This window comes from Brachycentrus maculatus, unplaced genomic scaffold (assembly GCF_059751285.1).
Source record: "Brachycentrus maculatus isolate JH-2025_06_01 unplaced genomic scaffold, ASM5975128v1 h1tg000297l, whole genome shotgun sequence".
Taxonomy (NCBI): Eukaryota; Metazoa; Arthropoda; class Insecta; order Trichoptera; family Brachycentridae; genus Brachycentrus; species Brachycentrus maculatus.
This window is the reverse complement of record NW_028281048.1, coordinates 523,590-551,128: the sequence shown is the minus strand read 5'-3', so window position 1 is coordinate 551,128 and position 27,539 is coordinate 523,590. Positions and strand designations below refer to the sequence as shown.

Genomic DNA, 27,539 nt, shown 5'->3' with positions numbered 1-27,539 from the left:
TAAACACCTAAAACAATGAAAATTGTGATTGAAAACTGAGATATATATATTTTTTGATGATAATACATATATATATACATATATAGATTTTTTTTTTAAAGTCAATATATATATCGCTCACTCCTTTCAACGTCATACAATATATCAAAAATTGTAAATTTTCAGTTGTGCATGTTTTCGGAATGCCCAGAAAATGTGCTATATTCCAGCAAAAGCGGCATATTTTTAACTTAATATTTACCCGCTACAGGGCAGAAAGTGTTATTTTTGCATTTTAAAGAAAAGGTAATGTTCAAATATTTTTTTAAATTTACTAAATATTTTTCAAATGGAGAAAAAACATTCGGGTTTTACATAAAAAGATCTGTAAAAAGCACTGTAAAAAGTTCAATAAGTGGCTTGATATTTGTTTTTAATACTTTTTATTATATTTTTAAACTTAAAAAACGATCTCCTGAAAAATCAAGTTATTTGATATATGACATTGTTGAAATGAGTGAGCGATATGTGTTACCTGCAATATTGGTTGCCACAACACATTTCCGGATGCCGTCAGTTGACTTCTGGAAGATTTTAGCTTGAAGATCCGAAGGAAGTTGGGAATAAATTGGAAGGATGGATAGCGCTGGAGCATTATCAATTTCTGTCAATCTTTCAGTAAGAACCTGAAACAAAACAGAAAATGTCATAAAATATTTAATAAAAATGGCTCACATGAATTGACAATAGGAACATTTTGTAATGAGGATAAATTGCGAAGAATGATTGTAGATTGCAGGCATGGCTGAAAACCATTTTATGAGTAATATGATCTGCAAAACTCTGCTGTCCAAATTTAAAACACAGTAAGGGACATTTTTTTTGTAGTACGTTTTTTTTGCATTTTTGGACTAAGTAGAGTCTACTTAGTCCATAAATGCAAAAAAAACGTACTACAAAAAAAATGTCCCTTACTGTGTTTTAAATTTGGACAGCCGAACTACTTGTCCACCAAATGAAGACATATTTCCTCATTGGTATGAAATATTCCCAGATCAATCAGACGCAAATATCATACATACTTTTTAACTACCCTACTATTTCATAAAAAAACTCAAACTCAAACTCAAATATTAACACTATTTTATATTAACACTATTATTCTAAAGGGTCCGCCAAATAACTTTTTTTTTTTGAAAATGCTATAAAAAAAAAACTTCGTAGCTTCGGCTGTGTGGCACGTAGCGCCGTCCTGTTGAAACCAAATGTTGCCAATATCCTCCTCTTCAATTTTTGTGAACAAAAATCCGTTCAACATGGCCCGATAACGATCGCCATTGACTGTAACGGCCACTCCTTGCTCATTTTCAAAGAAAAATGGCCCAATTATGCCTCTGGACCAAAATCCGCACCAAACAGTGACTCGTTTTGGGTGTACCGGCTTTTCAATGTATGCGTGCGGGTTTTCTGTGCCCCAAATACGACAATTTTGCTTGTTTACATACCCGCCAAGATCAAAATGAGCTTCATCCGAAAAGATGATTTTTTTGGCAAAATCGGCATCTTCTGTAAGTCGATCGCAGGCCCACTCAGCGAAGCGAAAACGCATTGGATGGTCAGTTGGCTTCAACTCCTGAACCAATTGGACTTTGTATGGCGTCATACCAAGGTCTTTATGCAAAATTCGTCTCAATGATGTCTCCGAAATGTTCAATTGTTGAGAACGACGGTGAATTGATGTTGATGGCGCTTCACGCACACTTTCTGCCACAACATCGATATTCTCGGGTGTACGCACTGTTTTTGGCTTTTCACGCTTTGGTTTATCGATGAGGATGCCAGTTTCTTTCACTTTTTTCACAAGATAACGAACATACGGAGCTGACGGTGCTTCTCTTCTTCCAAAAACCGTACGCAATTTTCGCACACATTCTGCAACATTACCATGATTTTCAAAGTAATGTCGCAATATTTCCCAGCGTTGTTCAAGCGTATACACAACCATATTCGCTCAGCGGAAGGATAAAACTAATTATCTGTCAAATCAGACATGAGCTAAGTGTTACCATTCACGAAATAAGCACTAGTTGAAAAAAAAAACTTTAGATGGCGGACCCTATAGTTCTACTTATAATACCTATACCCTATACCCTTTACTATGACTAAATTATATTGCATACCCACACACAGGCCATGCCTTTGTGAGATCATTTTTTGTATTTGTATTTATATTTTATTAATATATTTTTGTATTTGAATTTATGTCATGTAATGCAAAAGAATTTAAAATAAAGAAAAAAAAATAAATATATGAAATAAAGGTTGCTACACAAAACTACAACTTATCACTTTTTTAAATGAATTTTTATTTTAAAAACAGTTTTGCGCAGATAACATATTTAATGATTCATTATTTTGTGTTGTTATAATATTATATTTTATAAATTTCATAATATTATTTCGTTTTACATAATATATGTTATAATTATAATTGATTTATTTCCATTTAATTTAATTTAAGGCACATAATTAATATTTTAAATCCATTGTTTCAAGTACCTATTTCAAGATTTCCATTCAACTCAGATTTAAAAAAATGTCAATGGTTTGCCTTTAAGCGTGCATAAGTAATTTAAAATGCAAAGAAATATGTTAGAATATTTTTCACAAACAATATTATTTCGATTGCAAAATGTTAAAAATGGCGGTTAAAAGGTGGCGCTAAAACATCGTTCACGATTCAGCTAACGAAAAGCGGCTTGAATCGGATATAACCGATTTTTAAATGTCAGCATTGTAAGAAAAACTGGTATTGAAGCCGGCGCTTGTTAGGTACAGTAACTTGGCGCTTCGAACCGCCAAAAAAGGCGTAAGTATTCGGAGTTGATATATCGACTTCAGTCCTCTATTTGCGATACAATTAGTTGTAAAATAACGTTCAAGGTGTATTTAAGAATACAGTTACAAATATAATATCTAAGTCTAAGGAAAAAACACATTATTTACAGTTTTCAGGTTACTTTCGCAGTTTTGAAGTCGAGCTTATCCCAACTGCTGCATAATTGGATAGGCCCTCGATCCGGGCATAGCGTGTCAAACTTGATTTTCGACAATTACAAACTTAAATAAAGAATTCGAGTGGGATATTATTATTGAAAAGAATAATAATGATCAATAAATTCATTCAAGGGGCGGGACTGATCACCTTGCCTTCGTAAAATTAATGATTGCGTTAAAACTGCGTTCATCCGATGCGATGTCCTGAAAACGAATGGTTGCGGATAAGGGTCAAGTAATAAGTTAATTGAAACTATAAGGTAAAGCTATAAATAAAAGTTATATTTAAACTATAAAAAAGTCTAAAAATGAAAGATACGTAATTATACAAGAAGTGGACAAAATTACAGTTGATTTTCTACATGAACATCTATTTGGCGAAGATCTCCCAAAAACGAATATTTTTACTGACCATAGAACTTTATGTGAATATATTTCTCATGCAATGATGTGAATTTATATTTGATTAAGGTTTTTTCTGTGATTCGTCTCTTCTAATACCGATTTAGGATATCACCTAATGCAGTGGTTTCCAATTAGTTTATCCCGCGTATTACTTCAAGAAAGACCTCAAATTTGCGTACCCCTTATTGCGGGAATACAAAAGAAAATTAAGTGAGTTTTTTTTGTAAACAATTATAACCACGAAAATACATAATAACAATACAAAATACTGATTAATTATGTTAGTCAAGAGATTGACTAAGATAATTTACCCTTTGACGCAACATCACGTACCTACCCCTGGGAGTACGCATACCAATAATTGGGAAACACTGACCTAACAGAATACAATAAAACATTTAGTGCTTAAATGACAGCCGTGCTCAATCATTATTTTTAACCACGAACTTTGTACGTTTTGTACATAAACATCATTGTTAACTTTGTGTTATGGTAATATAACACTCTACTTATCATTCACCGTTGACTTTGTGTAATACCATGTGTTTTAAGTGGTATTACACAAAGTGAACGATGAATGATAAGGATATTGTTTCAAGAACTTTGTGTTTGAATGAGTGTATAGATTTTGACTGTCAGTGTGAGGTAAAGTAACATATTTTAATAACTATAAAATGTTTTCCTAATTTTTATGTTTGGAGCAATTAAGTTTTTTTATTTTATTTTTATTTTCATAATACTATTTATTTATTGACTTGGTGATACATATTGGGAGTCGACTGTATTCCGACATATATTCAATAAAAACCAATCAATAAAAATAACATGGGTGGTGAGAATAGGAAAAGTATTGGAAATTTGCCATGATTACGATACAGTATGATAAATGTAGTCGAGTTTGCACTACGTCATAACTACACGGTAATCTGTAAAGAAAATGCAGTAATTAAAATAAAATTAAAATAATCGGGTAGGGGTCAAAACGAGAATGGCGAGGTTCATTAGGACAGTTTGATAATCAGCCGTAAATAATTGTTATATTATATTATCAAATTGTCACATTTACTTTGTACGTGTCCACATTTTATTAATAGTATAAATAAATATCAACACAGTGATCTTGCTTTATTTAACAGTTGTTACGTTTTAAAGTGACGTTCTCCAATGGATTAATTCAAATTCTGGTATAAGAATTAAAAATATAGATGTCATTTAACTATTTTTTCTATAATTATTGCCACGAATTATTGCATGAGTATAAAAAAAGAAAATAACAGGAATTCTGATCCTGTTTTATAAAGAGATAGTATAATTTAATGAAACAAATACTATTTTTTTGAGGCTTATAAAAGTAATACAAATTCTCACTGTCCCAAGTCACATAAGAATTATTTTTTAACTGCGGTAGATAATTCGCTTAGTACCTCTCAAAATATGGTTAAAGAATATCATTAAAATATGTCGATTTCATATGATGACTTTTAATTTACTTTTCGTGAAAAACAAACATATATACGGATTCACTGTTTGGCCTGGTGTCGCCAGCTAAAAATACATAACCTTTGATGCTTCCCAGTCAATTCAATTTGTTTAATTTATTGTTAATATTTAAACTATTTGCAGTCATTGAATTCGTTTATTGTTAATATTTAAACGCTTTGAAGTAATGTCTTTGCACAGCTGAGAATCGGTTGGAAAGTATATAGAGAATGTTAGTGTCAATGAACTATTTCATATCATGACAGTAAAGAATCGCACATAGGTAAGTATTTTTTATGATTATTATCAAATCGTTTGAACACAATACGCACTTAGAAAATAATTAATAACTTAAGTGGATTGCTTCGATATTATGAGATAATACGATTTTATATTCCTCATTTGGTAAAAAATCCTTTTGAAAATACTACAGCAATTGTATTGTTTAATCTTTGAATACATTTGGTCACATATCAAATCATTTAGTCATTTGATAAAAATTGCCTCCTATTTTTTTTGTTAAAAAAAATCTGTTGTACAATATTATTGTACTAAATAAACTTTCATTCATTCAAACCCTTATCCGCACCTGATGGTGTATAGGGCACTGCGTCATATAAACGCAGTGTTATATTGGTCGTTAGCACATGAAGGAAAGGTGTTCAACCCTCCGCTTCAGGTACCAGTCCAGGGTAATATTGAACAAATATTAGAGCGAAAAAATCACTTTTAATTATTTGACCCCCCCCCCCGGGAATTGAACTCGGGACCTCCAGTACGGTAGCCGAGCGTGTTGCCCATTACACTACGGAGGCGGACAAAGTCAATTAAATAAACTACTTGATTATTAACAACATTTGGAGTGTGTCCAAATACTTGTTCAATCGGGTAGAATTGGTGAATAAAGTGATCACTGTGTAAAGTGATCACCTAAACCAGCCTATAACGGTCGTAAGCCCCGTAAATGCCCAGACTTTCATATTCTTCTTCATCTACGATGGGATGTCAAAAAATAAGCTTAAAAAAGAATCAAGTAATATTTAAAAAAAATACTTGATTATTATTTGATTTAGTATAAGAATATATTTTTGATTTACATAAATATCATAAGTATTAACTACTTTTGAATAGCCCTGTAGTTCCTGCAACTTTTATTTTTACTCTTTAGGACACACCTGTCAAATTCGCAGTTGGCGGGAAACAAATCGAATTACGACGGAATTCAAATTATCTATGTTCAGAATGGGCGATTCAAGTTCATCGGTGAGTTAAATAGGGATGGGCATTCCGGTTTCTGGTCCTACTGATCGACCTGAAATCTAAAAATAAGCCAGTCTCGATTTGATTTATTTTGGTCCTATTATTGCCCGGAGCGTCGCGTCTCGAAAACAATCCTCGCGGCACTGGCGGCAAAAGTCGATTCGATTTGCTGATCGAATGAGATTTTTTTTTCTTTCATGTAGGTACCTACGTGAATTTGTTTTTATTTTCCAAAAAAGGATATCGATTTACGCTGCAAATCGATCTTGACTAAAGATAGTTCAAAATAGATTTTTTTCTCTATGGTAAGGCAAAAGAGAATTGACAATTAAATGAGAGTTGACGACGTTTTACAACTCGTCAGGTTATTATCAAGATCGATTGGTGTCGGGTTGTGGTCCCATAGTTAGTGCGGACTCTTGAGTCGGAGTTTCTGGGTTCGAACCCACTCTACCACAATTTGATACCTGTTTTAAATAATGAGCCGCTTAGGCTCACAGAAATAGCGTGAAATCGAAGTAATTTTTGTAAATAATAAAAACACAAATATTTCTTAAAAGATTTTTCAGAAAAAAAAATAGTCAAAATCGAATGAATATTACGGGAGTTGCCATGTCTAAAAAAATTGTAATATCCCATTTCATGAACGAAAAGTTAGGTTTCTATCATAATAATAAAAAAAATCCTCATCAAAATATCGAGCGTAAGGAAAATATTATTATCCAAATAAATGTGGAAATTTATTCTATCCTCGGCAATATATAATGTTTCGTTATAATAAAAAATAATATCAGTTCTAGAAACGGTTCGTTTGAATATATAACACAAAAACAAATAAGACGGAAAAATTCAATTAACTATTTATCGATCCATACAGTAGACATAAGCGTACGAATATAAAAAAATCATTTTTAAAAAGTCGTCACATACTTCGGTTTTTAGATTCGATCACTAATGCTTATATAGCATATTAGTGCACAAATTTGGCTGAGTATTCCCTATTTTTAGCTCCAAACATATTGGAGAATTTGACATCAAAAACATAAGCTGAAAAGAAATATAAACCGAGAAAAAGTAACGAGTATCATCCTAATCGAGTAACCGATAAATTAACAGCTGCCCACTAGGCACATCTCTATTTTCCAATCCCGATGTCAATTTAATAGGGGCATAACTTTATGTGGTTGCCTCAAATAAAAAGAAAATTCGAGGTTATAGAAAAAAATCCTCAACCATCATTTCATAAAAATTATTCGGTATTATCAACCTTGCAAAATGAATATTATCTCAATTTGTTGAGTGTGTTTGTGCGAGTGTATCCAAATACTTGTTCACAAATCTGGATTATCTCCAAGTATAGGAGTTATTTTTCATATTATTTGAAAGAAAATAATATAAAAAATGACTTCCATAATTGGAGATAATCCAGATTTGTGAACAAGTATTTGGAAACATTCAAAATGTTGTCAATCACCTTTTTATTTATGTATTAAAACAACAGCAACATTAAACGTGTTAACCATTTATATTAGTCATGATTTATCAGAGAATACAAGGTACAATAAAAAAGATAAAGATTTGACATAGAAACGCTGAAATATACTAGAAACTGTAGGAATTTTGTATCAACATTAGACAGCGGCTTGCATATTCATGTCCAATAAATCACAAATCGATGACACATGGACGATAAACTAGAGCTAAGATCTGTCTCGTTAATATTACATATTACAATAATTTGTCTGTGTACCAGCCAACGTCGAGTCGAAATCTGATTTAGCTGACTAACTGAACTAAATACTTATCCCTTTCACTGCTTACACTAGGGGTACTTCTAGAAAATTTGGTGGTGCATTTACAAACTTGTATTTATTTTAATTAGCAGTGACAGGGATATTGAAAGCTTTTAAATGTTAATTCACAGTAAAATTGGGATACAATTTTATTTTGTATTACATTTTCAATCAATTTCTTAGTTAAAAAATTGCTTTGCAAGAGTATGTAGGTCTGTCAGGAAGCCTAGATGCTCCTGTATCAGATCTGGGTATGCGGTGGGACTAAAAGTAACTAACTAACTAACCATCACGCCGCTTCCCCGCAGGGGTAGGCAGAGAGAATAGAACGCCACGCAAATCTGTCTTTGCAAACATTCTTCGCCTCTTCCACGTTCATGCATCTCCTCATACATACCCGCCGATTATTACGACTCCTAACCTGACCACTTTCAAGTATTCGGCATACCTGATGGTGCCATGTTTTTCTTGGTCCTCCTCTACTTCTTTCTCCAATTACATTCGCCTCATAAATTTGTTTTACCGTTCTTTCCTCACTCATTCGTTCTACATGTCCAAACCATCTCAACACACCTTTCTTAATTTTATCGATAATGCTAATGCGGTGCGACAGCTTTCAATATAATATATTACATTTATTATTAGATTAAAACCAATATTTTTAGCTTTTCCACTTTTTTATTTGACCAGCGACCGGGTTTCGTCGTTACCGACATCATCAGACTGGTGAGAGGCTATACAAATTGTTATGTTATATATAAAAGAAGGCAGGAGTTGATAACCATGATTTGATATAATTTTATGAGAAATTAATTTAATTTGAGTGAATTCAAGTATTGTATGATATTTAAAATATTTTTTATAAAGGTTTTTTTGTATTGAAAGCACGATTTTATATAAAGTTATAATAGATTTGCATTTATTGTAAATGAATTTAAATTATGTAACGAGGTATCAGGAAATGCTGGTTGACGGCTCCTTCCAGTAAGCTGTGGTTGTCCGGGGGGGGGGGGGAGTCCGAAGTTTAATAACAATTTGTATAGCCTCTCACCAGTCTGCTGATGTCAGTAACGACGAAACCCGGTCGCTGGTCAAATAAAAAAGTGGAAAAGCTAAAAATATTGGTTTTAATCTAATAATAAATTAAAAATGCAATTCCATCACGAAGTGTCAGTGGGTAATATAAATCTATTAATATATTACAATAACATCTCAAAGAGCGATTATTCAATCACTTATTAAAACCTTCGCGTAGTGAATTCGCATCGAACTGGAGGGCTTTTACTTTTGTCAAGGCGCAAACAGGTTTACAGAATGTTTCTGGCCGGAGTTGCATTGCATTACAATATATTGTAATGGCCAAGAAAGCGAACTGGCACTGGTAACATCGGAGAAAAGGTGAACATCGAATACGCGACTAAGAAAGCCACCAAGAATTCCTAATATGGACACTTAAACTGCACATTTCGATGCAGACATACGAGTACATGCTGTAATTTATCTTTTTTTAGTTAAATAAGCTTCAGGAAATTATAGAAATGTTAAGAACTAACAGAATGAGGTTTTTTTTTGGAAGGAAATTTGTGATTTTATGTATAAACTTCATTCATTCGAAAGACAGAGTGGTGTGGCGTTCTATCTGCTTTGTTTGTCTCTGCGGGAAGCAGCGTGATAATTAGTTAATAATGAAAGTGAATAAAAAGCATTCGAACCCTTATCCGCACCCCAATGGTGCATAGGGCACTGCATCATATAAACGCAGTGTTATCTTGATCGTTAACACACGAAGGAAAGGTGATCAGCCCTCCGCTTCAGGTACCAGTCCAGGGTAGTATTGAATAAATATTAGAGTGAAAAAATCACTTATATTTATTAGACCCCCCTCTGGGAATCGAACCCGGGACCTCCAGAACGGTAGCCGAGCGCGCTGATCATTACACTATGGAGGCGGACAATGTATAAATTTACGTATGTAAAAAATTCTAGATTCGACCCCAAGAGATCCGGTACGGTAGCCGGGCGTGCTGACCATTACACTAAGAGCGCTTGTGCACTACACGGATTTTTACCGTCCAGCAGTCTGGTTTAAAAAAAATAAGACTACGACAGTTTAGCTTGAACGAATTTACGCGCAACGTGTTCATGCACCGATCACCGATCAAGAGCTCTGATCCGAAAAAAGATGGACAAAAGGACAAGCCAATCCAAGCCAGTCGTCGTGTTAAAACGCTAACTGACGTGCCGGACGGTAAAATTCCGTATAATTCCGTGTAGTGGACAAACGCCTCAAGGAGGCGAACAAATGAATAAATTTAATTTGGTAATACGTATGTTATTTACGAAATAAATGAAAATCTATGAATGTATATAATGCGTTTTGGTGGTTTTTCCTGTGCACACCTGTAGTGTGGCTGTATTGGCTCACATATATTTTATCTTTTGATAATGAGTGATATCATTACACCTTTTCAGTTTACCCTTCGAGTCGACCTCGCGGCAGTAAAATATTTATACATGTTTTTTTATCTTGCATTTCTCTCCCGTCGGTCTTATCATTTTATCTATACTGTTTTATGTGCTGCACATAATACACACGGCTGTACATGCTATCCGAAGATTGATTTTAATTCATCATAGCTAAATACATTTCCTATGTCAGCAAGTATATCTTTAAGTCCAATATATTTCTAATTAATTTTCTCTATACCCAAGTAACATTAGACGTAATTGATTTTTTTTTTCTAAAAATACTGTTTTTGTATCGAAAAATATATTTTTCCATCGAAAAAAAATAGAGTTATTGAAAGGTAAGGAGTAAAAAAAGGAAAAATTGAAGCGCCCTCGAGGTAGTATTTTACGAAAATGGCGCTATAAAAATTATCCAAATTTATCATTACATACATATTATTATTAATTTGAAAAATACAAAGAAAAGCGTACTTTTCCTAAAAACCATGGTAAACACAATTAATTTCAAGCTCATAAATCTATTTGCATATTAAATAATTTCAGCAGAAAGAAAAACAAAACACAATATATTTAATTAATATAATATGAGTGGTTAACGATCTGTGAGATAATTTAAAGGCAAAAAACGCTCTTTTGATCAATCTTAATTTTTTACCTTCCCGAAAACAAAATTCCCAGAGATAATAAACACGAATAACTGCTTATTTGTTTAAAAAATAAAAAAAGGATATATAATATAAATAATTTGTTTCGTGAATTATTATACCACAGAAAACGAAACTCATAGACAACCAATGAAATCTAGAGATATTTATTAGTATTGCGTCTTACTTTACAATGTATCGTGGAAGCACGATATAACAAAAGGATACAAATATAACCTTTAACGGTATTGATCCAAAACGTTCCCCGTCTGGGCTGAGTGCTTGTATCAACCCACGCGATAATAAATTTAGTGAAAATATTATACTCGTCTTTGAAGCAAAACTGTTGAAGTGAAAACATTGAAAAAATAACCAATCATTTATTTTGAAGAAAAATATAAATAATTGTCTTCATTTGCGCGTTTCCGTCTTCCTCATCACAAGTGTTCCAGTACCGTTAGCAGTAACATATTCTGTATTTGGACCCATGCGTGGTGAAACAGTGAAAAAAAACGATATAATTAAATTGTAACTTTGTTTTAAAATCACTGCAAATATTTTATTATAACTTAATTATAATGTCTACCGCTACTTTATCAAGACTGATAATACTAAAACACTATCTACTAAACAATATCCAAAATATTTTGACGGTTAGGGAAAGAAGCTAGAGTTATAATAAAATACTTATAGTGATTTAAAAACAAAGTAACATTTTAATTATAAAATGGAAAATCACAAAGTTAGTGCTTTACATATGAAATATAAACAAAAAAAACAATTCCAAATAACCTCACCTGATAGTTGGATTTCATATCATTATGGCTCATAAATATAAAATATCAAATCAGAATACATTTAGCAAAATGTGTTTAATTCTCTAAACTATTGAATTACTCCGATACTCTGATATAAAATGAATAATGGACAAACTAAAACTGTCGCAAAGATACCTATAGATTCGCATTAAATAAATTTGGCGTTGAGTGGTAAGACTCTGTTGAGGTCCACGATTCGATAATTGATTTTTGTATTATTTTTATAAATAAACCTGTTTTATAACATCACTTTGGATCTTAATTTTATTTTGTTTTACTATCGGCTAGTCGTTAAAATAAAGCTATAAAATAAAAATAAAATTATACCAAAAACTTTTTTTAAATCTCTTAATGTTTTTAATAGTTATTATAACATAAATGTGGAATTGTTTAACTGGATTTTTTTTATTTATGTAACTATTTTTGCTAATGTAATGTAATGTTTATTATTGTTAATATAATGTAATGTTTATTATTGTTAATGAAAGTATTGTTTATTATATACTTTTTTAAATGTAAAGCTGTACAATTCCCGAACAAATAAAACAAAACAAACAAATAAAATCAGAGTTCGTACTTCTAACATTAATTACGAGATTTTGATGTAAAGAAAGAATATATCAACATTTATTTGTTAATGAAACGCGATTACTGAAATAAATAACGTTGAAACTTAAAACAAATGATAAAAACCAATATAACAACAAAAAACAACTGAAATTATTTAAAAAAATCATGTTGACAATTCATGAAATGTTCATAAACAATTATCGCACGTAAATATAATCAATAAAGCATACGAATAATTAAAAAACAAACGGCTTCTCGAAATAAATCGAAAATAAGATAAGCATAGGTATCATAAATAAAATAATATTGTAAAAAACGTGTGTTAAAATTAATCAGCGCGAAGACATTAGCGGCGATAAAAATTGACGCCAAAATTATCGCCAAAACATTGTACTAAGACGCAGTATACAGATATAATTAATTTAAACACATAATTTACATACATTCGTATTAATTTTTATGTATTTTCATTTCCAAACGATAAAAACCGTTGATGAAAATATCCTATTAAGCGTATTTTCAGCTTAAGGGCGAAAATTTAAATAACTAAACTTAAAGAAAATTAAGTTATCTGTAACAATAAATTATTTATCGATTTGGCACTAACTTTGTGGGATAACATAATGAAATATTTTATTTATTTATTTATTTCATAAATACATAGATACATTGAAAGATACATATTTATTTCATATATACATTTACTATTTAGGCATGGCCTGTGACAATTCTTATTATTTTTTTATACAAACAAATTTTTATATACAAATTGAACAGTTGTATGATACCGCTTTTTTTAGTTTATTGATGAAAACACGACAGCTAAGGATGTTCTCATCACCAGGTAAAACTACAAACTGACAAGCAATACATAATATAGGAAATGATTGAACTATGAAAATTGCCAAGTTTTTTTATTATTTTATATAAGTTCTTTAACTCTTATTCTAACTATATTTAGTTTTTATTATATAAAAAGTCGATATTTTGCTATCTGGATCTAAAATAAGCAAAAAGAAATAAATTTTCGTGTAATTATCAAATGAAATTAAATTTAAATGGTGTTATGGAAAACGGGGGCGAATGAGATAAACCCGTCCACCCTTTCCAACACACCACTAATATAATTATAATATATTTTTTTATAATTATTATTATTTTGGCGATAAACTTAACTGATAAAAATTGTATGGCCCTGGATTATCCTTGATTTATGTTTTTAATTGATCTTGTCACCAAGGTGATCAAAACAGCCGGCAAAGGGATAATTAAAAATGGTCTTTAAATATTAAATTTAAACAAATATTACATGTATTACGGTTTTAATCTGCCTTTGATTACCCACATACATTACTTGCATAAATCGCTCACTCCTTTCAAGAACGTCATAAATCAAAAAACTTGATTTTTCAGGAGAACGTTTTTAAAGTTTAAAAATATAATACAATGTATTAAAAATAAATGTCAAGCCACTTACTGAACTTTTTATTGTGCAACAGATCTTTTTAGGTAAAACCTTAAGGTTTTTTCTCCATTTGAAAAATATTTAGTAGGTATATTTAAAAAAATAATTAAACAATACCTTTTCTTCAAAATACAAAAACAACGCTTTCTGCCCTGTAAGGGTAAATATTAAGTAAAAATATGCCTCTTTTGCTGAGATATAGTACATTTTCTGGGCATTTCGAAAACATGCACAGCTGAAAATTGAAGATTTTTGATTTATGACGTTCTTGAAAGGAGTGAGCGAAATGAAAAAAGTTATTAATTTTACATTAATAAATAATTTAAGAATATTGCGATACTGTGAAAAAACGACTGGAAATGTTTTGGAATGAACAAAATAAATTCGTATATAAAATCAATGTTGGTTTGTTCATATTTTATGGGTTGCCAGTAGTTGCTATACAGTTCATTGGATAGTCAACTTTTTGCTTGTACTTATAGCAATACGTTCGGAGTACTCATTGTCCAGAGAAGTATTGAAAATCTTGTGTGAAAACTTGAGTACACATCGCGCGCGCAGACTATGACAGCACGCCGCGCAGCCTTGCCAACTTGACGAATAATGCATTTGCTAGTCTAAAGAAAACGATTTGATTACGCATTTGTATCGATTGTTGCGCGATGTGATCGATAATCTTGAAATTATCCGGATTATTGGTCTGTATGTTCCCGATAATTACCTAAGACAGCGTCGGCATAGATTGTTTCACATTCTAATATGCAAGACCAACCTGTCAATGGTTATGCTTGTAGGAAAAGCTACTGCTATGTTTAACAATATCATATTGGATATTGATCTGTTCCATGTGTCCGAGCGAGTTTTCCGAAGCGTGATTTTTCTACACCTTTAAGTCTTGTGATTACTTTTAATACATACGAATTGAATATTGTTTTTTTTTTTTGTAAATATTTTTTTTTTGTTAAATAAATTGAAATTGAAAAATTGAAAATAAAACATGCGAAAAAAAGCGTGCTTCTTGACAGCTGCTGTCACTTTCAGTATTTTTTATTGCATCTTTGGATCAAAGATTTTCAATATAATCATTGCTTCACAAGCATTGCGAAATTAAACAGATTCTATGTAAATGCGTGGTTTGTATTTTCTTTCTTTACCATTTAACCAGACTAAGCTACAGTAACGCGTGGCTAGATACAGCTAATAATTTAAAAAAAGTGGTAATCCTTGATAAATCAATAATAATCTATCGAAGACAAATTAATAATGGTGATACGTGACAAAAAAATTAAATAATCATAGTACATTAATTAATAAAAATATGGTGACAAGTCTGGCGACGAAATTTGGAGAATATTGACTAATTGAAAAATGAAAAATGATTGATGGGATTTTAAATCAACCGGGAAAACCGAAAATCTAAACAAGCATATTTTGTCTTATCAATCCCATACTCGTACACAGAAAATATAGAATGGAATTTATATCGTACATACAACGGAATTTTTAAATAAAATATTATCTATATCCATTTATGGTAAATAAAAATGTGAATATTATTTTTTGACATCTCATCAAAGATTATGGAAGAATATGGAAGTCTGGGCATTTACGGGGCTGACGTCCGTCATAGGTTGGTTTAAATGATCACTTTACACACGTGTAACATTCAGTAATTCTACCCGTTATTGACAACCAAACTACTCAAATTCTTGGAAGTTCTATATATATGAACCAATTTTGAAATATTATTCTTGAATCACTAGAACTTAACTAGAGACGAATATAATATACATTTGTACCTTCCATATTCATTCTATTTCATTTAAACAGACTGGGCCACAGCAAAGCGTGGCTAGATACAGCAAGTACATAAATGTGTCGGGTTGTGGTCCCGTGATTAGTGTCGCGGACTCTCAAGTCAGAGTTTCTCGGTTCGAACCCACTCTACCACAATTTGATACCTATTTCTTATAATGAGCCGCTTTGACTCACAGAAATAGTATGAAATTTATATATTTGTGTAAATAATAAAAACACAAATATTTCTCTTTTAACTAACTAACTAACTAACCATCACACCGCTTCCCCGCATGGGTAGGCAGAGAGAATAAAACGCGATACCACTCTGTCTTTGCAAACATTCTTCGCCTCTTCCACGTTCATGCATCTCCTCATACATACCCGCTGATTATTACGACTACTAACTAACCTTTTAAAAAATATATATAGAAATATATAAATCACAAATGACATAGCGACCGATTTAATCAGTATTTAAACTAATGCAGGTGTTTTTGATAGGGTATTTACATTAAAATTTTATGCATAAATGGGCTGTCAATATTTTAATAACACATAGTTAGTACACATAAAACTCATTGGATTAATGTTGTTTATGAGGGATAATAAAATACCCGCGGGCAAAAAAACATTTCGAAATACGCAGACACAAATAAACCTGCACTGAAGAATGTTATCAGTAAGTTATTATAAGGCGTTATCAGGAATAACATGTTCATATCCCCCGCGAATGGAAATATGTACATGCAAGTACTGAGTACACATATTATGCTTACAAACTAATCTGTAAAGGATGTGACGAAACTTATAGATATTAATTTTTGATATCTCATCAAAGATGAAGAAGAATATGGAAGTCTGGGCATTTACGGGGCTTACGACCGTCATAGGCTGGTTTAAGTGATCACTTTACACACGTGTAACATTCACCAATTCTACCCATTATTGACAACCACACTACTCAAATTCTTGGAAGTTCTATATATATGAACCAATTTAGAAACCTTGTTCATGAATCACTAGAACTTCACTAGAGACATCTATTGGTGAGATGTAAAGAAGCTTTTTACTAAGCGGAAACTCTTATATTAGTATGTGAGATCCGAATCCTGGATTATAATCACTCACATGAGAAACGTCAGAAAATACCATTTTTAATAATGAAACTTATAGACATTCGAAATCGCGAAAAGAAGAACAAATGTATACATATTTACTTTCATGAATAATTTTCGCATATAATTTGTGGCACATTTTATAAACTTTATAAAATAAAACATAACCACTTTTTTTTGTTACATTTCTTAAAAACCGGTTACGACAAGAACCTTGCTATCATCAGTTCACCCTGGTGATGACAAGGTTCTTGTCAAAACATATTTAACTGCCATAGATGGATAACTTCGGTCATAATTTGTTTGTTTATTACGTATTTTAAAAAGTATTGTATTATTAACTAAATCACCGAGGCATAATATAAATTATTTATTTATTTATTATTTATATCATTGACAATGTTAAAACTAGTTTACTGCTTTTATCGGCTGTATACTACGAGTATATATTACTTAAGACCAGCCTATGACAAGTCGTAAGCCTTGTAAATACCCAGTCTTTCCTTTGTTGAGATATAATTATTGTATATTCATGTATTGTGTGTGTGTGTGTGTGTGTGTGTGTGTGTGTGTGTGTGTGTGTGTGTGTGTGTGTGTGTGTGTGTGTGTGTGTGTGTGTGTGTGTGTGTGTGTGTGTGTGTGTGTGTGTGTGTGTGTGTGTGTGTGTGTGTGTGTGTGTGTGTGTGTGTGTGTGTGTGTGTGTGTGTGTGTGTGTGTGTGTGTGTGTGTGTGTGTGTGTGTGTGTGTGTGTGTGTGTGTGTGTGTGTGTGTGTGTGTGTGTGTGTGTGTGTGTGTGTGTGTGTGTGTGTGTGTGTGTGTGGTGTGTGCGTGTGTGCTTGTGTGTGTGTGTGTGTGCGTGAGTGAATTTATGTATTAATATCTTTACTTTAATTTATTTTCACTTTTAGTATACTGTCATTAGTATTATCATTTTTTAAGAATACAGACATTATTTTCATTGTGTGTTTTAATAATTTTAATAATAATATAACTTATAAAAAGTTTTTTTTGGGGTAAAATACTCAAGGTATCAAATATAATGTATAATACATACCATTTGAACCAACAATATATGCTAACACAGCTTACCTTAATGTATGGAATAAAGAAAGATACATGATGAATTAATTAAAACAATTGTAATTAGATATTTAAAGGAAATTAAACAACCTGTCGTAGAATTTTTTTTCATACATAGGTACAGCGTTTCGGGGTACCCTATACATTGTAAAAGTAAACATAATTATTTATTTATATACACTGGCGACAATCGGCATCTGCTTATCAACAGCACAGCGTGTCGTTCTATTTACCACTCATTACCGTGGAAACAAGCGATTGAGCCCATAAAAGGCTCAGTACACTGTTAAAAAACAAATTTAAAATCGCGTTCAAAGTTTACAAATTTAAACTAAACATATTTTTTGCAAAATGGTACAAATGATCGGTTGGGTCGATAACGATGTACGGTTTAAGGAAGCACGTTTTCTTGGATGAAAAGAGTGATATATAGAAAGGATAGTGAATGCTTGGAACGCAGAGGAAGACCGAGTAAAATTTGGTATGATTGAAGTATTTCAAATACCTGTGCGTGGTCAGATCAGGAGTCGGAATGATCGGCGGGCATGCATGAGGAGATGCATGAATGTGGAAGAGGCGACGAATGTTTACAAAGACAGAGTGGTGCGGCGTTCTATCCTCTCTGCCCACCCCTGCGGCGAAGCGGCGCGATGGTCAGTTAGTTAGTTAGGATCGATAAGGCCGGGTTATTTTTAGACACGCCGCTATGGGAGGTTCGTTTCGCATTTTTGCATAAAGGTTATCGATTTTAGTTACGAAGTTAATAACCTTACGAAAAGTAAATAACAAAACTCGCTCGTACCATGTACCGAAGGAAAATTTATAGACGTTATTTCATAATGAAATTTTCGGCGATGGTTCCTCCTTCGTGTTTCGTGATTTCCGAATAAAACTTGGCTAATTTAATATAAACAGTTTGTCATTAAACGTTTTCCATTTTCATTTACAGGTAGCCTTCGTTTTGCGACTGTTCGAATTACGCCGATTCGCAATAACGCCGGTTGGTGCGAGCCGTGAGTTAGCATCACTCTCATCATTAGATCACCCTCAATCAGAAAATCCCGAATAAGAAAAGAAGGATGAGAAAGAAAATGATGGGAAAACCCTAAAAACGGCTGATTTAACTCGTATCTTTTCTTCTTTAGAAAGGTTAACAGATGAGTTCAGTGAGATGGGATTTTGATCGAAGCGAAAATGTTAAAAGAAGCGTCATAGCTGTCGCTAGCCCTATGCTATATGCTTGCAAGAAAGGAAGCAATAACAAAGCAAATGAAATTGGATGCTTTTTTTTAAGCGTGAGAAATTAATTCCGTGCCGACGAACTGGTGAATTAATTATTTTTTTTTTTAAATCATAAATTACATCAAGAGATTGGTAATTTTGTAAATGTATTTAAATTTTATTTGTTAAAAACATTCACTATTTATTTAGAAAATGTATAGGTTTTGTATTAAACAATCAAATAAACATGTTAGATTGTTTTTAAGAATTTTGACACGGAACCTAACCTTATATCGTCCATTATATTTGTGTTCATTTTACGCCGATGTCTCTCGGAACAGAGTACTGGCGTAAAACGAGGTTTACCTGTATTTTGTCAATACTATGTCGTGACTTCGAAGGACACCACGCCCTTGAAGGGAAATCGGTGACCTCCACCTTTGATCTTTAATATGTTAAAATGTCTGGCTATAAAAAAAGTCGATAAAATTAAGTAAATATACGCTTGAAAATATATGGGCATGACATAATAATACATCATTGAAAAATGATGTACATTTATATTGTAAATAAAAATAAATTATTCATCATTGTATCGTATACAAAAAACGACTACGACAGTTAAGCGTGATCGAATTTACGCGCAATGTGTTCACGCACCGATCAAGAGCACCGATCAGAAGAAAGATGGACAAAAGCACAATTCCGTGTAATGCACAAACGCCCTAACGCTCTTCGACTCTACGTATTCATGCGAACAATTTTTCAAGCATGAACATATGAGTACTAGAATTGGTTCTTAAGAATTGTTTTATTTGTTGTGCATATTTGGCTAATAAGTTTGCCAATCACTGTTATAGGATAAATAGTTAAAAAAAAGATCGGATCTCAGAAAAAATAATGGATTTTTAATACTTAAATGCTTGTATAAAATTAAAATTTCACTGCATTGTGAAATTAAACATATTAGAAATGCATATTATATATTTTCCTTTATTTTCAATTCAACCAGACTGAAGTACAGCTCAGCTTCAGCTAGTGTACACACACACACACACACATATATATATATATATATATATATATATATATATATATATATATATATATATATATATATATATATATATATATATATATATATATATATATATATATATATATATATATATATATATATATATATATATATATATATATATATATATATATATATATATATATATATATATATATATATATATATATATATATATATATATATATATATATATATATATATATATATATATATATATATATATATATATATATATATATATATATATATATATATATATATATATATATATATATATATATATATATATATATATATATATATATATATATATATATATATATATATATATATATATATATATATATATATATATATATATATTTAGATAGAATTTCTTCATTAAAAATATTATACAACAAAATTATATTACGAGGGACGAAAAAACCCCTTGAAATTCATAGAGAATAAATGACGTGTATTGTGTGCTGACATAATGATAGTTCGGTTCGGTAATATTGTTGTAATCAGCTGTCGTATCAATTTACCCATCCTCAGAATGACAAGCTAAGGGTAAATAAAAGGTTGTATGGACAATGTAAACGACAATTACTCACATCGCACGTCACTTCGATGTCCTCCTGTCCCGGCATAAAGATAAGCATGTCACCTTCCCCCGGCTGCAGATGTATTTGTAATGCCTGAAAAAATATATGATACCATGTGACTATCGGGATTAAGACAGCAACAAACTCACCAAGAAATGAGCAAATGTGTAAGATACAGAGGATTAATCTTTTGGACACCGTGAGAGTCGTCGAAACGCTAATTAGGTCGATCACACCGTGATGTCAAGAAATGCTGGCAGCTTCAGTTTTTGGAAGATATACTTTGTATGTGATATTCATTTCACACGAATATAATTAAAATGCTTAAATTAAATTAAAAGGAGGGCTGTTCAATTTGTACGTAGACTGGCATCATAAAATAAAACTTTTTACTTGTGTTTTTTGGTATTTTTGTACATTACTTTGTACTTTATTAAGAGTTATATGTTTGGGTGATATTCAAAGTATTCACCTCCCAGATACACACACTTATCCCATCGGTTTTTCTACTTTTGCAAACAGTTTTGGAACGCTTCTTTTGTGATGTCATTTAGACCTTTCGCCTTAATCCTAGGAATCGTGTCAAATATTCTTCCTTCCAAATATTTTTTATAGATTGGTGAACAAAAAGAAGTCAGAAAGAGCGAGTTAGGTGAGTAGGGTGGGTGGGGAAAAACAGTGATTGAGTAAACTTGATAAAATATAACAACTTTGTTTTAACCACTTTTTATTGGTACAATTTTTCCAACCGGTTTCCACAAAAAGCTTGTCATCCTCAGGGTTTATGAACTAATTCTAAAACACTGAAATACTCATAGTTAGGTTATAATTAATAACCCTTCCCTTACGATACCAAAAACTTCCACACACTCCGTACATCATATGAAAATATGATTTTAAAAAATCCTAAATTTGTACAGAGTGTGTGGAAGTTTTTGTACATGAACCTTGAGGATGACAAGGTTCTTGTCGAAACCGGTTGGAAAAAGTGTACCAATAAAAAGTGAATAAAATAAAGTAGTTTTATTTTATAAAGTTTATAAAATGTGCCACAAAGTATCTGCGAAAAACATTCAAGAAAAGTGATTGAGTGTTTGGTCAAAATCTCACGAGTTCTGAAACATGGATTTCAGCATTGTGTACACCAAATGGTATACGTATATGAAAGCACATTAAATTTAATACATGGAATAAAATAACCTATTTTTTGAAAAATGACCTAATTGAGCGCAAATAAACAATAAATGTTATTTTTTTAAGTATATGATTTTATTAGTGTCTCAACCTGACATGAAACATCTATCGTTCCCCTTTATATGAGAAAAGATGGTTGTCTGAGCATCCCGAGGCTGGCTTAAGCGATCACTTTATACGGAACAAGCTAAATTCTTCTCCTTCAAACCCTTATCTGCACTCGATGGTGCATAGGGTGCTGCATCATCTAAACGCAGTGTTATCTTGATCGTTAACACATGAAGGAAAGGTGATCAGCCCTCCGCTTCAGGTACCACCAGTCTAGGGTGATATTGAATAAATATAAAGTAAAAAAATAACTTGTATTTAATTTCATTAATTGATTCGGCAGTCACTTTGTGGTAAAATCTATCCATTTTTAATTAATGTTTTACTTAGTAAATACCACTATTTCTAATAATCTACTGTGACACGTGTTTCGATGCATTTCGCATCATTTTTAAACACCATATGAAACACAATACGGTGTGAAAATTATGCGGAATGCATTAGAAACACGTGTCACAGTAGATTCTAATAAATAGTGGTATTTACTAAGTAAAACATTAATTAAAAAACTTGTATTTATTTGACTCCCCCTGGAAATCGAACTCGGAACTTCCAGTACGGTAGCCGAGCGTGCTAACCATTACACTAAATAAATAAATCACCAATTTCTCAATTGATGGCGCTACAATCAGCCATGTCTTCAAATAAGTCGAAAATCGTACCGACACGTGGAAGTCACTATGTGGTTTTCCCTATATTTTTCTTATATCGCACCTGCTTGACAGCTCCGTCGACGTAGTCCTCGCAGACGTTCTTGCTGAAGAATGTCTCGACTGGAAAGGTCCTGCCGGGGATCGTGAAGGTGGGAACGTTGCCGAAGAAGGACGAGAACTTGGTCGAGTCCATGGTGGCCGACGTGACGATCAGCCGGAGGTCGTGGCGCCGCGCAACAACCTGCACAAAAGGATTTGAAAACAACATTAATAAAACCACATCGAGCGCACCATACATGGTCACGAGGAAAATCAGTTTCAACAGGACATTGGTTTTTATTCGATGGGTCATCGCCTTTAGAGGGTTCCCTTAAGAAGTCACATAAGTTATATTTATGTTATATATGTTTGGTATATACATACATTTATACACATTACAATATTATTCGCCTCATAAATTTGTTTAACGGTTCTTCCCTCACTCGTACGTTCCACATATCCAAACCATCTCAACACACCTTTCTTCATTTTATCAATAATGCTTGTCTCAGCTTTGTATTCCTTCTTTATTTCACTATTCGAACATCTATCATACATCGTTTTATAGCACATTCTTCTGAGAGATCGCATTTCGGCTGCATTCAATCTACTTTCATCCTTCTTTTGCCAACTCCATGTTTCACTTCCATACATTGGGGTCATAAGTCGAATTTATGAGGCGAATACATATAACGTTGACTCCCGTAAAACATGCCGCCAGATCCATGTAAGTCGATTTTACAAAAAATACAAAATTATCTGGGTAAAATTTATGTTTCAAAGATTTGTCTATCTTTAGATAAAATATTTTGAAATAAAGAATTTTCCCCTTTATTTAGAATTTTTCACTATTAAAAATAACACGAGACACAAACCAATATTGACTTCATCTTAATGTTTATGATACCGATATGGGTCAGAAGGCAAGTTCCATGAATATAGCGGAATTTGAACTACAACGCTATTTTTAAGTATTTTTTAGCGGGGTTTTCAAATATACAAATATTTTAAACAATAAAACCCACAATTGGCATTCCGATAGAGTACTCATTATAAAATCTTATAAAAATGGATCTGGCGGATTTTGAAAGTACGCGACACATATATTTTATGCAAGTAATAACTATTGTTTCCGCCTCCGTAGTGTAATGGTCAGCACGCTCGGCTACCGTTCTGGAGGTCCCGGGTTCGATTCCCAGGGGGGGTCAAATAAATATAAGTGATTTTTTCACTGTAATATTTATTCAATATTACCCTGGACTGGTACCTGAAGCGGAGGGCTGATCACCTTTCCTTCATGTGTAAACGATCAAGATAACACTGCGTTTATATGAAGCAGTGCCCTATGCACCATTGGGGTGCGGAAAAGGTTTTTTTTTTTTTTTTTTTTAATTTTTTTTTTTTAATAACTATTGGCGTAGAAACATATTATATTACATATTCCATCGTAGGTAATAATAAAGTGTGGGGGTAGTCGGTCTACAAAGGCGTTATTTTCTCGCTCAGCAACGTGGTAATTGAAATCAATCATTGCGTGTGAGGCTTATAATTATAATCTTGCAAATCAAGTAAAATTAGAGAGGTTCATTCCAGAACATACTTGTAGTGGGCTTCAGAAAATGTAAAAATAATATTTATACAATGCGTCAAGTCTGGAAAATGTCTAATTTCGTGAATTCAGCATCTTTTCACGGTAGAAATAGAATGACTGAAGAAAGGAAAATCAGAACATAGTAGAACGATGCAGTATTAATTTGCCCGATTCTTTAATTAAAACATATCATGGGTGTGCTGGCAAAAAACGTTAACTCAAAAATATGCAATTTTGACTTAAATGTGCATATTATAATGTTCTCAACGTTCTTTAAACTGGCAAAATACACTAAGTAGTCTGGAATGTCATAAATAAGTATGTGGTTTTAAAAGTAAATTCCACTTAAAGTTTAATAACGGGTATTTTATTCAGACTAAAAGCTTTAAAAAACAGGGATTTTAGAGTTAACATTTTTTGCCAGTATACTTACGATATAATAAGTAGAAGAAAACCATCATGAAGTGGACGCACCATATTGAAAGTACCAGCACTGTCAAGTAGCACACTGCCCGCCATTAGCAATGATTAGTATTACGTGTGTTGCTGTAACGTTCAATAGATGGGGCTGCCATTTCAGTAAAATTCATTTTTATTGCCAGTTACATTTCTATCATGGGTGTGCTGGCGAAAAACGTTAACTCAAAAATATGCAATTTTGACTTAAAAGTGCATATTATAATGCTCTCAACGTTCTATAAACTGGCAAAATACACTAAGTAGTCTGGAATGTCATATATAAGTATGTGGTTTTGAAAGTAAATTCCACTTAAAGTTTTATAACGGGTATTATATTCAGACTAAAAGCTTTAAAAAACAGGGATTTTAGAGTCAAAGTTTTTTGCCAGTATACTTACGATATAATAAGTAGAAGAAAACCATCATGAAATGGACGCACCATATTGAAAGTACCAGCACTGTCAAGTAGCACACTGCCCGCCATTAGCAATGATTAGTATTATGTGTGTTGCTGTAACGTTCAATAGATGGGGCTGCCATATCAGTAAAAATATTTTTTATTGCCAGTTACATTTCTATTCAAAATCAATGAATGCAGCGTCGAGATAAACTTTTAGGCAATCGGCGAATAAATTTGGGAGATTTGAGATGTCGAACAAACGAACATTTACAATTTTATTTCTATAGTTTTTTTATTTGTACGGCGATCTTCGGAGGATTTTTACTGTGAATATTTTATTCATTTATAAAAGAGAAATATGTGTGTTTTTAATACTTACAAAAATACTTCAATTTCATACTATTTCTGTGAGCCTAAGCGGCTCAATATTAGTAACAGGTATCAAATTATGGCAGAGTGGATTCGAACCGAGAAACCGACAATCCGAGAATCCACAATCCACAATCCGACACATTTAATTAATCTACGTAATTGTATTAATATGAAAAAAGATGTGAGATACACATTTTTAGAATACATACATTGTCAAATAAATAATATAATATTCAACAAAGTCTACTAAAGAAATTATAGATCCAAGAAAACAATAATATTATTTGCCTGTTTTCCTAAAAATATTTCATATGGTAATTTAAAGATTTCGGTGTTTATAAATAAAATAAAATTTGCATACAAAGCGACAATGGAATTTATTGTTGTGTTATTTTAATGTGACGAGGTGTCGGTGGCTGAAGTTCAATAAAACCAATGTTACGAGCGAGATGAAGGTCAAAATAATACGCATTATTTTTAAAAATAAATACTAATTTTAATATGAATAATTCTTTTACAAAAAACATCACGAAAATTTTATTACGTGACATATGTATTGACTTTATTGTATGATATATGTGTATAAAAAACAACTTTAGTACAGAGTGCAATTTTATCGAAATTATTAAAGAAAACACTAGTTTTTTTACCACTTGAGTTTATTTAAGACAACTAGTTTTCGAAACTAGTTGTCTTAAATATACTCAAAAGGTAAAAAAAACAAGTATTTTCTTTAATAATTTCAACATGTCTTACCAAAATGTAAATGCTATTTTATTTATAAAAATGATCAAGATTGTAAAAAGTAAAAAGCAATGATATTAATTAAGCAGTTAAAATATGAAATTTAAGTTAAATAGTAGTATACATATATATTGAATAAATACTTCTACTATTACTGACCCTTTTTATCCGAAAACTTTCACAAGATCAGACATGTGAGAGTTTTCGGTAGCATTTATGGTTTATATTTAGCAGAGAAAATATAAACATGTGCAAGATTCTTTCCGAATTATTTCACATACTAGGAGACGTCTGAAAACATTTATTAAATGTTGCAAATAAAATAACTGGTTAAATATTAGCTTCGTAAAAATTGAAAATCTTGTTTTCAGGCGTTTTTAAGTATATGACTTCTTTCGGGGAAAATCTTGCATAGTTTTAAATAAGAGTCTCAGCTAAATAAAAAGCTTACACAAATTACTAAAAAAGTTGTTATTTTTATTATTATTTATCAATAGTAATACTATGGCTAACTTTTTTATTGATTTGGCGTTTAATTTGTAGAATTCCCTTTTAATGTATGTATTAATGTTTAAATCAAATACAGATTTTTTGAGTCTACTAAGTTGTATTTTATTAAAAAAACACATAAAAATTAGTATTGTGACGATTGTTTCGCCCAGTTATTACTTAAGTACCTAGGACACTACATAAGGACCGTCAGTCCATTTAATCTTCACATTCGTTTGAAAATGCCATAACTAGGCGAAACAATTGTTACAATATTAATTTTTATGTGTTTTTAATAAAATACAACTTAGTAGTCTTAAAAAATCTGTGTTTGATTTAAAAATTAATACATAAACTATGGATAACGCTCTGATCCTCAATGGCTCTGTAGATTTGCTAAATATTTGCGATATTTGAAATAGCTAGGACCACGAGTGACCGCCAGACTTGAGTCTGGTTATTGCAATCAAAGATTTATTTACTTCATTGAAGGATGAATGGATGGTCCGGGTAGCAATATTGTGGAAAGTATATAAAGCGAATTGATTTATTTCGCAACTTCCTGGTTTCTGGTAGGCGATACATAACCCTGCGTGCCGTTTCGGAATAGCTCGAACGCAAACACGCCAATATTTAATGGTATTCTCCACAAATTAAACGGCAAGTA

General features: G+C 31.9%; 1 protein-coding gene across 1 annotated transcript in view; it reads right to left on the bottom strand.

The window, feature by feature from the left end:
- The window catches only part of LOC148304922 (putative pre-mRNA-splicing factor ATP-dependent RNA helicase mog-1), a 113,057-nt gene that overhangs the window by 5,560 nt on the left and 79,958 nt on the right, over positions 1-27,539 (bottom strand). Inside the window, exons 12-14 of the mRNA XM_088267472.1 lie at positions 22,840-23,019; positions 20,833-20,916; positions 515-665 (exon numbers count right to left, since the gene is read on the bottom strand). Of these exons, the coding sequence (XP_088123598.1) occupies positions 515-665; positions 20,833-20,916; positions 22,840-23,019 (415 nt within the window). The remainder of the gene's footprint in view (positions 1-514; positions 666-20,832; positions 20,917-22,839; positions 23,020-27,539) is intronic.